Source organism: Chenopodium album, chromosome 15 (genome assembly GCF_948465745.1).
Source record: "Chenopodium album chromosome 15, dcCheAlbu1.1, whole genome shotgun sequence".
Lineage (NCBI taxonomy): Eukaryota > Viridiplantae > Streptophyta > Magnoliopsida > Caryophyllales > Amaranthaceae > Chenopodium > Chenopodium album.
Window position 1 is genome coordinate 52,491,790 of NC_137848.1, and position 16,317 is coordinate 52,508,106.

The 16,317-nt window shown below is 30.7% G+C and overlaps 2 protein-coding genes across 2 annotated transcripts; one reads left to right on the plus strand and one right to left on the minus strand.

Annotated features, from left to right (window-relative positions):
- Window positions 1-366: 366 nt before the first annotated feature.
- On the minus strand, window positions 367-1,185 carry LOC145581426 (uncharacterized). The gene has a single exon (XM_081638434.1). The coding sequence runs from the start codon at window positions 1,183-1,185 to the stop codon at window positions 367-369; it is 819 nt and encodes a 272-aa protein (XP_081494560.1).
- Window positions 1,186-4,403: 3,218 nt separating this feature from the next.
- LOC145582574 (transcription factor bHLH62-like) lies at window positions 4,404-7,455 on the plus strand. Its single transcript, XM_081639557.1, has 8 exons — window positions 4,404-5,395; window positions 5,570-5,761; window positions 5,873-5,938; window positions 6,068-6,136; window positions 6,246-6,317; window positions 6,412-6,642; window positions 6,762-6,843; window positions 6,957-7,455. Exons 1-8 carry the CDS (start codon window positions 4,649-4,651, stop codon window positions 6,992-6,994), a joined length of 1,497 nt encoding a protein of 498 aa, XP_081495683.1. The 5' UTR covers window positions 4,404-4,648; the 3' UTR covers window positions 6,995-7,455.
- The last annotated feature ends 8,862 nt before the right edge of the window (window positions 7,456-16,317 follow it).

Consider the following 16,317-nt stretch of genomic DNA (forward strand, 5'->3'; position numbering starts at 1 on the left):
ATTAGAGTACACAAGATTATGTGCACTCTCAGTTTCAGAACTAGAATTATGTAGATTTTGCTGCTGTGAATTCATCACCTCCATCATTTTGCTGTATTGCTCAGAAGAAATGTGTGCAGTCTCAACTGCTTGATTAGAATCATCATCTGCATCATCACTGTAAACAATTGCTGCAATTTTCTTGCCTTTGTTTTTACCAGCAGAATTAGGACCAGGATATCCAATGATTTTGAAACATCTATCAACTGAGTGTCCAGACATCTTACAATAGTCACAGAAAAGAGAAGAAAATCTTCTCTGTCCAGATGTTCCCCTCCCAAGGTTATGGTTATAACCTTGTTGAATAGAAGACGAAGAATTCCTGTTCTAAGTATTAGGTGGCTGATACTTGGTTACACTAGGTCTAGGACCAGAAAATGAATCAAATCTTCTATTATCAACAGCAAATGCCATAGTATTAACCTGCTGCTGAGCTTCAACTAGCATACTAACATTTCTCTGCTTCTCTTCCTGGATTAGAAGCCTGTAAGCCAAAGAAACATTAGGAAGAGGCTGCATCATCAAGACATTAGTCCTGACATTATTGTATTTGTTATCCAGTTTCATCAACATCTGGATCAACCTCTCTTCCTGTTGCTGTTTGAGAAATTTCTGAGTCAAATTACAAGTACATTTACCACAACTGCAAGAAGGAATAGGATTGATTCCTGAGATCTGATCCCAAACAGCTTTGATTTCAGTGAAAAATTCTGCAATACTACTAGAACCTTGACTCATATCATGCAAATTCTGCTGTAATGAGTACAATTGAGCACCTGAACTCTGAGAATAACGATCTTCAAGATCCTTCCAGATCTCTCTAGCAGTACTAAAATATAGAACACTTCTAGCAATTCCAGGATCTAGAGAATTCAAAATATAAGCAATTATCATTGCATTGCATCTATCCCAAGCTTGAGATTCAAGCAGATCAGAAACTGGAGGTCTAGGTAAAGTTCCATCAATGAAACCTAGCTTGTTTTTAGCAGCAAAAGCAATAATCATACCTCGTTGCCATTCATTATAACAATCACCATTGAATTTAACAGAAACAAGAGGATTTGCAGGATTCTCTGAAGGATGCAGAAAATATACACTAGCAGGATTTGAATTAAGAGATAGTGTATTACCAGAATTTTCACCCATATTTGAACAATTTCAAGCACAAAAATGCAGAAATCCAGAAAAATAGAAGAGAAAACGAAGAAAGAGATGAAGAATCAATGCCTGAAAATGAAGAAATCAAGCTGAAATCGCAGCAAAGGATCGTACATCTGCTCTGATACCATGAAGAAATATGAAGTAAAATGCAGAAAACTTGCTCAACAAGAAGTTTTAGAGAGAAGAACAGAGAGAATTCTATTGAGAGGAAAATGTAGAGAGAAGAATATTATGAGCATTAATAAAGCATGAGCTCGGAATACAAATAAACATATATAGTACTAGCTTATTACAAAGGGAATAGAAATGATGTCAGCACTCACAACAAACTCGTGTCTGAGTTTGTTACAGCAGAAGCTTCCAGAAAAGAGTTAGTTATAAACTAACTTCATGAGGTGGCACACATAGCTCAAGGAGGAAATAATTTGGCATACTCATCATCTTCAATAAAGGCCAACTTCACCCCTACCACAACTTTAGCTTCGTACCTCTTTCTCTCAGACATTCCTCTTTTCATCTTCCTCATCTCATCATCTACTATTTTTTTTGTTTTACTTGTTTATTTGATTATTAATTTCTTTGTTTTTATTTAATTATTGATTAATTTATTATTATTATTGTTTATGTAGACTCAATTTTCCAAGTACTAGTTTAAGCCAAGAAGTTTCTCCTCTTGTTTTAGAGTCATTATTTGGAGACTTACTTCTTTATTGTTATTTTGTACTAATATTTTTTTTATTATTTCCTTAAATTTTTAGTCATTTTTCAAAAAGTAAAGATATTTATGTTTGTTCTCCAAATTTTTTTATTGTCAATCAATTATTTAAACTTTATAAGCAAGCTAAGTCTTGGGAAAGTTACTCAAGAGCAAGTTAAGGTTGTATTAAATCTCGACTACATTGTTATTGTTGTGACTCTCTAAGGCTCTATAAGCACAAACTCACAGTTTTTTCATAAGGTACTCCGTAGTAAGGTACAATTAGAGAAAGTGCAGTGGTTTGTTTGATTGTTGATTACATAGACAAGTCTAGCTAATTAGGGGGTGTAATATAATCAAGCCACTTTGTGATTGAGACCCTGGTCTCTTCAGCTTAATTTCATTTCAGTTCAGTTCAGTTCAATTCCTAATTTCCTTCTCTCGTAAACAATTCATTTTAGCTCATTTCAGTAAATCAAAACAAGACCTGAGTTGACCTTAATTGGTTTTCTCAATTTAGTCTCAAAAAGTGTAGGCTTGATTTGATTGAATTGGATATTACATAATAAAATAAAACCAACCTTTGTTGATTAAAGTAATGTATTGGTCAAAATGATTTCAACCGATAAAAATTAATGTTCACTAACATGATTTTAATAATTTTAATTTTTAATAAGATCAATAACACAATTTAATTTATGTGAGCTCAATGAACAACCACCTATATGATTACATCTATTTTTTTTTTTATTTTTTTTTTTTTTTTTGTGGAAGTGGAATATTAAGCTATTGCTTACTTAACAACGATTGTACATAAATTGTCATGGGTTTACCACATTATTCTAGTTGTACTAGGTATTTTGTTGCGAGTTCCGATTACGATTCTAGTAGAGTCATAGAGAATTTGGAGACAAATGATGCCTTATATACCCTTCCTTGATAAAAACTTCCATGAATAAATTCTTAATGAACATTTCTAAGCAATCTATAATATGAATGATGATAGATAGATATTGATTTTGGGTGCTTAATTACTCATTTGTTCAATTTTCTTTTCATGATTTTACCCTTGATTTGAAAACAAAAATTTACCCAATTACTTAAATTTAAAGGAAGCCTAAAAAGATGATTATATGGTATAATGACATTGACTTTGTAAAATTTTTTACTGTTAACTATGCTAAGTGTGTTGGAATCTCAATTTAACTAGAAAGCCTGCAAAACACAAAAAAGAGGAGTTGGTTTGACGTTAAAGGCCCGGCATTTACCCCCACCGTCTATTACGGCGTTTTGGCCTTTAACGTTATCTATTTATTTATTTTATTTTCTTTTAATTTAAACTCCCAACATAAAATTTAAAAAGGAGGGAAAAAAAAACCAACATCAAAACTAACACCATTCTTTTCTTTGTTTTCATATTGTATTTGGGAGTTTGGTTTTCTTTAAGCATGTGGTCCTAAACTTTGATGCATAGATGTATGTTGAATGTAGTTGTTCTTACTATTTTTAAATGTACTTACCGTGTTTTTATCACAGTGTTTACATCATGTATGTTGTGTATGACAGATGTGTGTCATTCAGGTATATATTTGATACATCATTTTTTGTACATTTGGATTATGATATAAGTGTTGAATATAAGTTGTGGCTGTTTAAGTTGATGTAACTAATTTCATGTTTTACAAGTCATGTTGAGAGTCACTGTAGCGGCTTAATATACTTACTTAGCGCTATTTTTAGTTAATTTTGAATAGTTTTAATTGCTAGTTGATAAGTGAATAAAATTTGTACAAGTGTAACTCATGATGTAGATGATTAGGTTTATTTTCCATCTGCAACGTAACTAAAGTTATGCGTTGTTATGAGTACAACGAGAGAAGAAAGGTAAACTTGAAAAAAAAAATAATTAAGATAAAGGGAGGGGAATAGTATTTCCGAAAAGCACCACCAATAAAACAAATCATCTCAACACGACCAAACTATGGACATAATTCCACCTAATGAACATTTTATTTGACATTCTTTTTAGACTATCTACATTCCTATGCCTTAAAAAAAGCTGAACCGACTTGATCCAATATTAGCGATTTTGACATAATTTTTCGACCGGTCCGACCTAGAATTGATAAAAGTTGCTCGAATAAGCATAGCACAATGTTTATATTTGGGCAACCCTGATCCAAAAACCCGTTTCTTTAGGCCCAGAACACGGAGTTTGGGCATGGTTAAAAATAAATTTAACCTGTCAAATCACTCCTACTTTGACCCCTTTACTCAAAACGAACAACTCGTGAATAGAAAAAACTTGACTCAACTTAACCCACAACCACCGTCACCACACCACCACCGTCACCGCACCACCACTATCACTATTGAGTATTGACACCTATGAATAAAACAATATTACAATAAAACAAATCAATGTATAAACTTTTCTACTTCCATTGCATACATAAAATATGAAAAGTAAAACCATTAATCTATCTTAAACAAGAAAATAATTAATAAAAAAAGAAAAAATAAAAAAAAAAAGTTGAGAAAAACTGGAGTATTTCTTTGTTCCAACTCTCTTTGCTTCCATTTCACTTTCCTCATTTTCCAATTTCCACCACCTCTTTTCTCTCTCTACTTTCTCTCTCTTCCTTCCATCACTTTCCATCTCTTTATCAATTGAGTGAACTACAAGTGCTTCACTCTTTCTCTCTCCTAAATCCCTTCAACCAAAAACTCACAAATTCAACCCAAAATTCAATGGAAAAAGAACTAAATTGCTCAAATTTGATGGAAATTTCAGGTGAACAGCTCTCAAATTGCTATTTCCACCCCAATTGGGAGAACTCAATTGACCAAAATGACCCTTTCGAGTCCGCCCTTAGTTCCATTGTATCTTCCCCTACAACGGCAGGCGTACCTCAAAAAAATGGTCCTGGCGAGGGTACGATGATCAGGGAATTGATCGGAAGGTTAGGAAGTATATGTGATTCTGCTGGTGAGGTCTCACCACAACAATCCTGCATTGCTGCTACAGGAAATTACAGTAATAATAATAATAGTACTAATAATTCTTGTTATAGTACACCCCTAAATTCTCCTCCTTCAAAATTCAATCTTTCTTCTTTAATGATGTTAATGGGTAATAATAATAATAATTACCCAATTCAATCTAATTTGGGATCTTTTAATGCTGACCCTGGATTTGTTGAAAGAGCTGCTAAATTATCCTGTTTTGGAAATGGGTTTGATGATTTTGTGGGTGTTAATTCTAATAATAATCATAGATTGGTTGCAAAATTGGAATCTGGGAAATTATCTAGGGTTAATTCTGATAAGAAATTGGGTGAAAATGGTGAATTGGGTGATTCAAGAGAAGGTTCTTCAGTTTCTGAGCAAAACCCAGGTGTTGAAATTGGGGTTAAACCTCAAATTGATCCAATTTCAAGGAAAAGGAAGTCTGCTTCCAAGGCTAAAGTCAAGGATACAACTCCCAAAGATGACAAGGTAAATTTTAATTTTAATTTTTTTTACTGTTTGGGATTAATTGTCGTGTTGATAATGTAATTTGAATAGATTAGTACAGTACTCGCAGTAATGATAAAAATGTGACAACTAAATCGGGACGGTGTTTTATGACAGGGATACTCATTTATTGTGTTGAATTTTGGTTTTTGTTAGGTTGAGGTAGAAAATGAGGAATCAAATGCTAAAAGAAGTAAATTAGATGAAAAAGATGGTAAAAAGGAAAATACAGAGCGAAATGCAGGGGAGTCAAATAAGGAAGTAACAAAGCCTGAGCCTCCAAAGGACTACATTCATGTCAGAGCTAGGAGAGGCCAAGCTACTGATAGCCACAGTCTTGCTGAAAGGGTAATATTTTCGCGCAATTTCATATTAATTGCAACATTTTTTTTGACAAGGATATTAAGTTTGTGGATTTTTTATTGGTGGTCTTATTTGTTTGTTTTTATGGATGTACAGGTTAGAAGAGAGAAAATTAGTGAAAGAATGAAGTTTCTTCAAGATCTTGTTCCTGGTTGTAACAAGGTACTTTATCTTTTGGATTGCTCAATTTTATAGATTTGTACAACTTTTTTAGTTTATTTTGGGTTGATTTTATAAAAATGATCATGAAATTGTTTGTAATTTTGTAAATTTCCTATTTTTGGCTCATAGGTTACAGGAAAAGCAACTGTTCTTGATGAAATCATAAATTATGTGCAATCATTGCAACGCCAAGTTGAGGTATATTATTTTGATTGAAATTATAAAATTAATAATTAGTTGTTGCTCAATAATTGTTGCTTGAATGTGAAATTAGTTGAAATTGATTTTAATTTTTTTCCCCCTGTAGTTCCTTTCCATGAAATTAGCTACTGTGAATCCTAGAATGGAGTTTAACATGGAAGCTCTTCTCTCTAAGGATGTAAGTAATTTCGGCTTGATTTCGAGTTTTCGAGTTGGGTTATTTTCTTTTGGCAATTTTTCTGATCAATTCTTGTTAAATTTGGTTATTTTAGATGTTTCAATCTAGAGGATCATCAGTACCACAAACAATGTACCAAATAGATCAGAATTCAGCAGCACAAGCATTTCCTTATGGTTACCAATCTAACCAGCAAATGTCACTACCTCTGCCAAATGGTGTTGAGAATCCCTTCTCAGCTAATCCAATGAATGTTTCCGGAATCCGGAGAAATCCGAGCATTCCGATGCCCTCGATCGAGGGATTCATTGACTCCATGACTCAGGTACACTGCAAATATCTTAAGAAAAACTATCCCTTTTACTCAATGATGATTAGCATATGAGAGCTGTTATCTTGAACATAGTTCTGATTTGGATTTTTCGATTTTTCTTGCTGTCTTAGCTACCAAATCTTTGGGAAGATGATCTCCAAAGTCTTGTTCAAATGGGAATTGCCCAAAATCAAACACAAAGTGTACCTGCAGGTGAGATTAATCTTCGAAAAATTCGTGTAAAATTGTTCATATGGTTTAAATTTGTTGGATGCAAATTATTTTTGATTGTTTTCTAATACAGCAAATTGATAATTGATCTATAGGTACATTGCCAAACGGTCAAATGAAAGTTGAGCTATGACCTCTTTAAACTTCAACCACTTTGGCCTTACATTTCAACAAGGCCAAACATGTATATACAGAAATTGTTCATTTGGACAGACGATTCTACGAGCAAGACCAAGATTCAATCCACCACCATGACTCGATATTTCTCTCCCTATTCAGGAGATTGCCTCTAAGCCGATTCATTTTTTTCTTTTCGAGAATCATTAGAAGATAACTCTCGAAAATTTGTATAATCTAGAAACTAATTGCTATCCTAGAGATGGGAAAATTATGTATTATCAAATGTAATAGATGTAGCATAAGTTGTAGCAGTAGAGACATATAGGGATTGGAGTTCAATAAGGTTTATACCGCCTTTTGACACGTAAAGCATTCATTCCCAACACTATCTTGTAATATGAACTTGCTAAATTGCTTATCCATTTTGTTTGTGGCTCTAATTCTCATTAATTAATGAAGATATATATATTACCATTTCCTTTACAAAGCTTAGTTCTTGTTAGAAATTGAAAGAGACTTGAAATGGTGATGATTTATAGATGTATCTCTTAGCTTGCAGATCACCATAACCTTGGTGATTTGGAGAATTTCACCGTTTTTTCTTCCATCGGGTGTTCTTTAAAGCTTTTAACACTCTCGGGGATCAAACTTTCTTTTTCCAACTATGGGATAAATTTATTGATTGTATGAAAATTTCCAAACTAAAAAGGAAGATGGATTTGCGATTAAAACTCCAACTATAGAGATCTAAGACGTTAAGAGTTGTTCATGCTCTGATGAGTTTGATCTCACAAATCGTAGTGAAGATCATTGGGATAGATTATTCATCTTCAATAATCTATTAGGTAATGTTTTGAACTCAATGACAATGTGCTTGATGTATTGAGGAGAAAATTACTGTAACAGTGATAAGTTCTACCCTTTCTCTCATAGTGTTGTGCACTACACCAAAAGCAAAACACAATCTTGCATAGTAATTCAATATCTTTAGCCTACACCTTCTTGTCCAATGACAATTCACTTAGTCGATAAATAAAGTTTATTCAGGACAAAATTCATAAACAACTCATTGGTTCATGTATTTTAGTACTTCCTCTGTTTTTTTTTAGTTGATACCTTTTTATATCACGCTTGCCAACGCATATTTTTAACGATTAATATCTCTAATTATCAACATTGTAAAATTATAAAAAGTGGATATTAATAAAATATACATTGAAACGATTCAAACAAGATCACACATAAATATGTAATATCGTATCTATAAACTACAAAAGGTAGTCAAAACGTGTTGTGTGAATAGTGTAAAAGTCTAACGGTGACAACTAAAAAAACGGAGGAAGTATAAATCTAAAAAAACACCGGGATATTTTTAGATAAAGACCATCCACGTGAATATAACATGGACGCAGCAAAAGATTAATTGAAACGATAAACCTAGCTATTAGTGTCTAGGTGAACTCCAAAAATTCATTTCCCTTGAACCCTTTTTTCACATCAACAGTTGCAATGATAATGATATATCCTATTACTGGTGTCAATGTGTCATAATCAAGATAATAAAAGCAAAATTCATAAGTCTTCATTAATTGGCTTAAGGGATAATATTGAGTGATGTTAATAAGATTACATGAAATGACCTTAGAAATACTTGTATTATTCACGTAACAATATTCTTTACTGCTAACCAGCTGTTTAGTGGGGACAATTTTAACCCCTTAAGTCCAAATTTTATGCATTTTTTTTATTTGGATAGTATGAGTTGGAATCCAAAGAAACAACTACCCTTTCTATTTAATTTAATTTTTATTTTTTACTTTGAGAATTAAAAAGAAAGCAAAGTTTAAACTTTAATTTTTTTAAAAAACTTTTATTTTGGGTTTAATTTCTTCTAATCATCTTGCATAGAATATTATGTACCCAAAAAAGACCAGGTTGGCAGTCGTGATTTCTGACTTGGCTAGAGGAATCAATGCACAACTTTTTTATTAAAAAAAAATCAAAACTTTTATTTTTATTATTTACAAATATTTTTGTAGTAATCGTAATATTGGTAATATACTTTGAACACAATTAATTGGCTAGGAATATTATTATTATTATTATTATTCTGAATTTGTTTGGTGGTGAATCCTAGCTTGCATGACTGCATGAGACTAGTGCACTGGTATCACGGTGTTACATGGAAAACTATAGTTACACACTTACACCCTTTGATTCTGAATAGTTTGAATATTTACGATGAGATTGTAAAGATTTTATCACGATACAATTAGACAAGATTTTAACACGATCAAGTTAGACGAGATTTTAATGTAATTAAACTATAACACCTCAAAATAAAAAGTAAAGAGAACACGACTTAGGGCCTGTTCTCTTACGTTGAAATTCAACTCAGTTCAGTTCAGTTCAGTTCAGCTGAGTTCAGTTCAGTTCAGTTCAGCTCAATTCAGTTCAGTTCAGCTCCTAATTTCCTTCTCTTATAAAATATTCATTTCAATTCAGTTCAGTTCAGTTGAGTTCAGTTCAGTTCAACTGAGTTCAGTTCAACTGAGTTCAGTTCAGTTCAGTTGAGTTCAGTCAATGAGAACAGGCCCTTAAATGTTAAATCCCATGATCATACTTATTGTTCTTTAAAAAATAACAATAAATAACCTAGCCACAATTTTTATCTCTTAAAAGTCATTATGCCTTCTTTTGTTCACATTACTTTTAGAATTTAAAAAAAAATATGAATTAATAAATTCAAATAAGACTATCTTTAGGATATAATTTTAGATTAGAATTAGGGCATGTTCTGATTTACTAGAAAACAACTAAACTAAATTGATTGGGTCTGAACTGAATAGAGCTGAAATGAATTGTTTATGAGAGAAGGAAATTAGAAACTGAACTGAAATTAAGTTGAACAGAACATATCCTAAAATGGACTATCTAATAAATTCAATACATCTAAAATAAGCTATTATACTGTAAATTTAAATAAAATTATAAAATTCCAAATATAATAATCAAATATTTAAATGCACCTTTAAGAACATCCACAATGGTTGTGCATATCTACTAGCAATTTCTAAATAATTGCTAGCTACATGCTAGCCATTGTAGAGCTACAACCTATTGTAGCTAAGCCAAACTATACCCAATGCTATTATATTTATTTTTTAATGTATTTTACATATTTATTTATTTGTTTATTTATTATTGTTTATTTATTACAAAAGAACGTAGCTTACCATTGTAGAGGTTGTACCTTATATCATGTATATTGGAGATTTATGATGTGACAACCCAAAGCTTCATGTACATGTAATTAGCCATTGTGAATGCTCTAACATTCAAAATAATTTGGAACGAAGAAAGTACTTTATACGCTAAAAGTAATAAATCATGCTAGTAACATTAAAAATCACCTATATATGAGGCCCTGATCTTACCATACAATGGTCTCACGTACAAGTACAAGGAATTCTCTTGTATCTTTATTGTGTGGACAAGACTAATTGATGAAAAATAAATTTACAATCTTTAATACTCCAGGTAAAATAATTTTGAAATGAAATTAAATACATTAGATAATTTTTAAAAATAAACTAGAGAATTAATTGGGAGGAAGAAGGAAAAGTAATGGGAAAGATTGAAAGTATAAGATTGTGAGATAGATACCCATACCCTGTCTAAAGATGGATAATATTACGAGCCATTAAAGTTTGTCAGAGAAATCCAATTCCCAGACACCAAGAAGCCAACAAAAGAAAAATTCTGCATCATTCAATACCTGTTCCTATAAATTTTATAAATAGAAATTAAAATCGTGTTTTCTAGAATTATTCCACGGAAAATAAATATGCTTGGTTGAATTGGGTCATCTATATTTTTTTTAATACATACATACATACATATATATATATATATATATATATATATATATATATATATATATATATATATAGATATAGATAAGCAAATGGGTATATATGTGTGTATGAGATAAACATTTGACACGATAATTGCTAGTAAAATTTTATCATTTATTTATACTTAGTATATAAGAGGTAAACACTTATTTATGCACAATTTTAACTATAATATATTTCTTCAAAAAAAAAAAAAAAAAAAAAACTACAAACATATAAATATTTATTAATTAAAATTTTTTAGAATATACATCGAGAATAATTTAACTATGTTCTATGCTAACATTGGTTTTTTCATATACAAATTAAAGTATTATTAGTTATAAAAAATATAGTCTAAGATAATACATAAATAATGCAAAGATCATCCATGAATGTTAGGGTGTGACACCGTCCCAATGACACCTCTTTTTGAAGTTCAATATATTGACTATAATTTATTCAATTCACAAGTTATTTAAGATAAGGTTGCTATATGATATCTAAGTTTAATAAAACATCATGTATAATAAGTTTAATGTTCAAGAAATTGAATTTCATAAAAAAGTCCACAAAATTTCTTCTTCTTCTTTTTTTTTCCTTGTTTTACCACGGAGTATCATGTATATATTAATTAAATCGAACACATTCCCACTAGAGTTGGGACTTGTTCTGATTTACTGAATTGAGTTGAACTGAATTGTTTATGAGATAAGGAAATTAGGAACTAAACTGAAATTAAGCTGAAGAGAATAGACCCCTAGTTGATTAACAATTCTCTTGAATATGATTCAATGAAAAAGTACAGTACAAGTTCACTCAACCTACAAGTCATTTAGCTTTAATTTGCATTGAATTTGACCAAATTTGGATGAAATTCATATTTACCTGAATCACCTCTATTATAAATTAGTCTTTTTATTTACACCAACCAATATTAATCGAATAATCAAATCATCTTAAGTTTGATGATTCGAGTTAGGTCAATCTCGAGAAGAGATTTTTAGGAAATTAAATAGTCAACAACTATAATACCATGTAGAATTTTATAATCATACCTGAATCGGAATATTCTCTGTGACTTGAAGTCTAACCCGAATGATATGACATATGTTACAATCTCTACAGTACCATCAACAATTTCTACCAAATAATGATCAAATCCCACTAGATTATGTAATGTGACATGCATATATATTATGGTGATATTGATTCCATTGGATGCTACTAGTTGGGATTGGACTTAAGTCCAGCAAATTAGAGAAAGAGAGAGAGATTGTTTATGAGTGGAAATGTACAGTTAATAAGTCATTTTCTAGTAGATGGGGTTTGTATATGTTAGTTATGATAAATAGTAGTAAAGCACAAGACAGATGTAAAAGATAAACCAAAAAAAAAAAAAAAAATATCTTAAAAAAGTCATACAAATCCACTGTTTTAAAAGAGACCACCCACTAAAAATATATCAGGGTTGATTCTTTGCGGTTGATTTGCCCAACAAACAAATAGAACTCCCTAGTTGGGTTTTTATGGGGCAATAAACCACTTATACTTGTATAACTTTTTAGCATTGTCTAAAAAAAAAAAAAAAAATCCTTTTTGAGTACAAATATCTTTTTCCATGAGTTTTAAATAAATTATTAAAAAAAAAAATCCACATTTTGATTTTATGTTTTAAAGCATTTAAACCAATATATTGCACATTTAATTTAAAAATAGTTATATTTGTGCACATCATGTAAGTCTATATAATTCAATGATTGAATATTGGAACGTGCGGCATAACTTATATAGAATACTCTCTATATATGTTCCTATTTGTTCTTCCCGTTGAATGAAATTAAATTTGATTAATATTTAGAATTAAACAAGTTTAATTTTACTAAAATTTTCAATATATAAGGAAAAAAAAATTAAATTTAAAATTTAACTTATATTAACGATAAATAATGTATTTTCATTTACAGATTAACGTGGAAAATTCAAAGAAAGAACCATTAATTTATTTATAGGCCAGATAATGCTACATGATGGCATACGACTAATTAACAAGCATAATGGAAAATAAGTAGGTCAAACTTGTATCGTAATAAAATATTAAATTGCATTGATACTACATTATTATTATTACGTACAACAATAATTAGGAGATGGAAAAATACAAGAAAGTCAACCAAAAAAACTGTTTTTGCATGGGAAGATCTGCCTTCTGTTAAGGGTGATATATTTTTGATTAGATTAGTGTAATCAGAAGATTTGATGACTTAAGACACCGTTTTTAAGAGATTGAAAATGGACCCTTAATTATTAATTAACTTTTTTTCTTGCAACTTTTTTGAGAATCTCTATATATATCCTCTATCAATTTGATAGTGACATTTAAACTAACTATTGTGTGATACTGTGTAGATACTAGCTTGGAAGAAGTATTAATTTATTTTTTCATACTTGTCTACGTATGATTTTGATCATGCAAGTAGTTAGCCAACAAAACTATTATACTCCGTATCGATTAAATTACTTGTACATAGGTAGAACTGTAGAAGCCATATAACGCAAATTATTTACCATAATTATTTACTACTAGATCAAGTAATATGTTTTTTAAGCTTATACTACGGAGTAATATAGATTTGGTTTTTAGATTCAATACTCGTCCTCATCATTATTACAATTGGTTCACAAATTAAAAATTATACATCAATAAATATATAGTAATACTGTTTTTTGACAAAAAATGTTACAAGCTAGACGTACGACTTAATGATAAATGATGATAGAATGTTGAAAAAAAATGAAGTGAGTAGTCAAGTGACATGAGTTTAGTGTTCTTTAGAAACTATCCTCTTCTTTCATAAAGCTAAAGAATGAAAAGACATTATTATTAATGTTGTAATTTATCACCACTCACTTCATTTCAATTAATTTGTTCACTTACTCTTATGTTCTTATCTTATTACACTATTTATCACTTAAAATGCCATGATGATATTATTTTCTAATTTATCAATGTAATAGTGTAATACAAATAATTGACAAGGAAACTTGTATATGGGTACCTTGGAAGTATATACGACTCATGTGGTTGGTGGTAATAAACAATGGATATATAGTGAATTAATATGTAAATTTGTGAAGAAAAGACTCATAACATACATATCAACGTCAATGATAATAAATTATTGGAATCTCAAACTCAAACATGCATTTTTTTTCCATCTTGTAATAGATAATAATGGTTTGGAATGTTAAAATCATTCTTATTTAAAGTAAAAAACTCTCTTAACTTAGGATTTGAAGAACATCTAAATGGGCATGTTCTGATTTATTGAACTGAATTAAAATAAACTGAATTGTTTATGAGAAAAGGAAATTAGAAACTGAAGTGAACTGAAGTGAATTGAACTGAAATTAAGCTGAAAAGAACAGATCCTCAGCCCTCCTGAATTCGCCTATATGACACAAAACATTACCAAAGATATTGTCATGATACTTTTAATTCTTAAAAACTTACTAGCTTAATGCCTACTAGCTACGTACAACTATACAAAACAGGTTGTTGTTGAAGTTATTTTATTGATCTTCGACCTTGACCCTTAAAGGGACGACACGTAACCAAAAAGAAAAAGGAGATTGAAGCAAGAAAGGACATCTATAAATTAAGCCAAAGTAGAGAACGAAGCTAAGTATAAAATTCAAGGCAACGAAGATGAGCTCATAATAAATCACAATAATAATGGTACTAGAAAGATAACACAGTGTTTCCAATTGATCACACAACAAGTACATTACCTTATATGAAAGGAACATATCAATGTCTTTGGCTACTTAAGTTTACACAATTCAGCCATTTTTTGGGTCCATTGTTAGGGTGGTTGTTCAAAGAAAATGATTGACAAAGTTATTAAAAAAGAAAAAAACACTTAAATTATGTTTGATGTTTTTATTTATTTATTTGTGGGTTTAATTTTTGCACGAAAAACCCTTTGCATCAGTAGTAGTAGTACTACTGTACTAGAGGTCCATTTACCAGGCTGTCACTCTTTCTTTGCCATTATATCACCTTCATTTTACGTCTATTTCTTTCTTATCAAGGTGCCCCCTCTTTAAATTAAAGCCTCAAATCGATTCGTTTTTCTTGTAAGGATACATAAGATGTAATAAATCAAGCTCCGGCGTGTACCAAAGTTTGTACATTTCAACTATAATCATCTAATCAGTGGGACAATGGATAAATCACGTACTGAATACAACCATTTCCATTTAAATTATTAACATGTAACGTGTCAAAGTACTATGACAATGTTTAGGGATTTACGTAATTATTTTTATAATGAATGAAGAAATATGCTAAGCTAATAGATAAGCCTAATTAGCTTTAGTCCTTAAAAGAATTTTTTACGGTACAATATTATCTTTGAAGAATTATCATTTCTTTCACCAAATTGGCCAACCAAAATCATTACATATGGTACATCAAACATTTTCAGTGAACTTCAATTTGGACAACCACCTTCAATTCAATTCCAAGAACAAGCTAGGAGGGCATAAAAAAAAAAGAAAAAAAAAAGATGACAACATAAAAAAATACGACGTTTATTATGATTAGCTACATTTGCTTAATTAAGTTTCTTAAGTACTTCATAACGTAAAAACTTTTATCAAACGGTGTGATACGTGTTTGATACCTAGGCAACTAATGACACCTTTCGGACACGTGGACACAAGCTATACCTAAAGCGTTTTAAGTTCATGTCCATAGGCCATAGTTAGATATATTAAATGCCCAATTTTATGCCAACTTCTGTTTTGGTGTTTAGTTTCTATCTTCCTCTCAGCCTCATTAGGGTTGATATTCCTAAACCAGCTAATCACCAGATTAATAAAGCTAAAAAAGGTGAACCAAACACATGAAATCTCTCTAATTATACTCTTCCAATTTAGTATAGTACTTCATTCTGTCACGTTTGTGCAGTTAAGACCACAAATCATTGTGTTAAAATCAGTTACACTGTATTAGTACAAATCAGTATTAAACCAAACACTACTTATAATATACAAGTACATCCTTTAGTGGACACTTTCTAAAGTGTCTAGTTCCTATTTCCTCTAATTCTTATCCTAAATTAAAGTATAGTATATCTATAAGAATATTTAGGTGCTCCTCAATAATACACTACTTTGTACTAATTACATAAAAATGACATAAGGTGAAAAGAACGGAGCTTAATTTAATTAAATTAACCTAAGCATGCAAGCACGATACAACAAAATGACATGTGGGCTTGGACTGACCTTTTGAAAATTTAGGCCGTGCACAACCATGTGCCGAGAGTTACTAACCCTAAGACATACAACCCCTATACGAGACACAGTTCACAACCATCTTTACAGTCACCTATATTTTGTCGTTTCCTAATTTTTATGTATCAGTTCATAA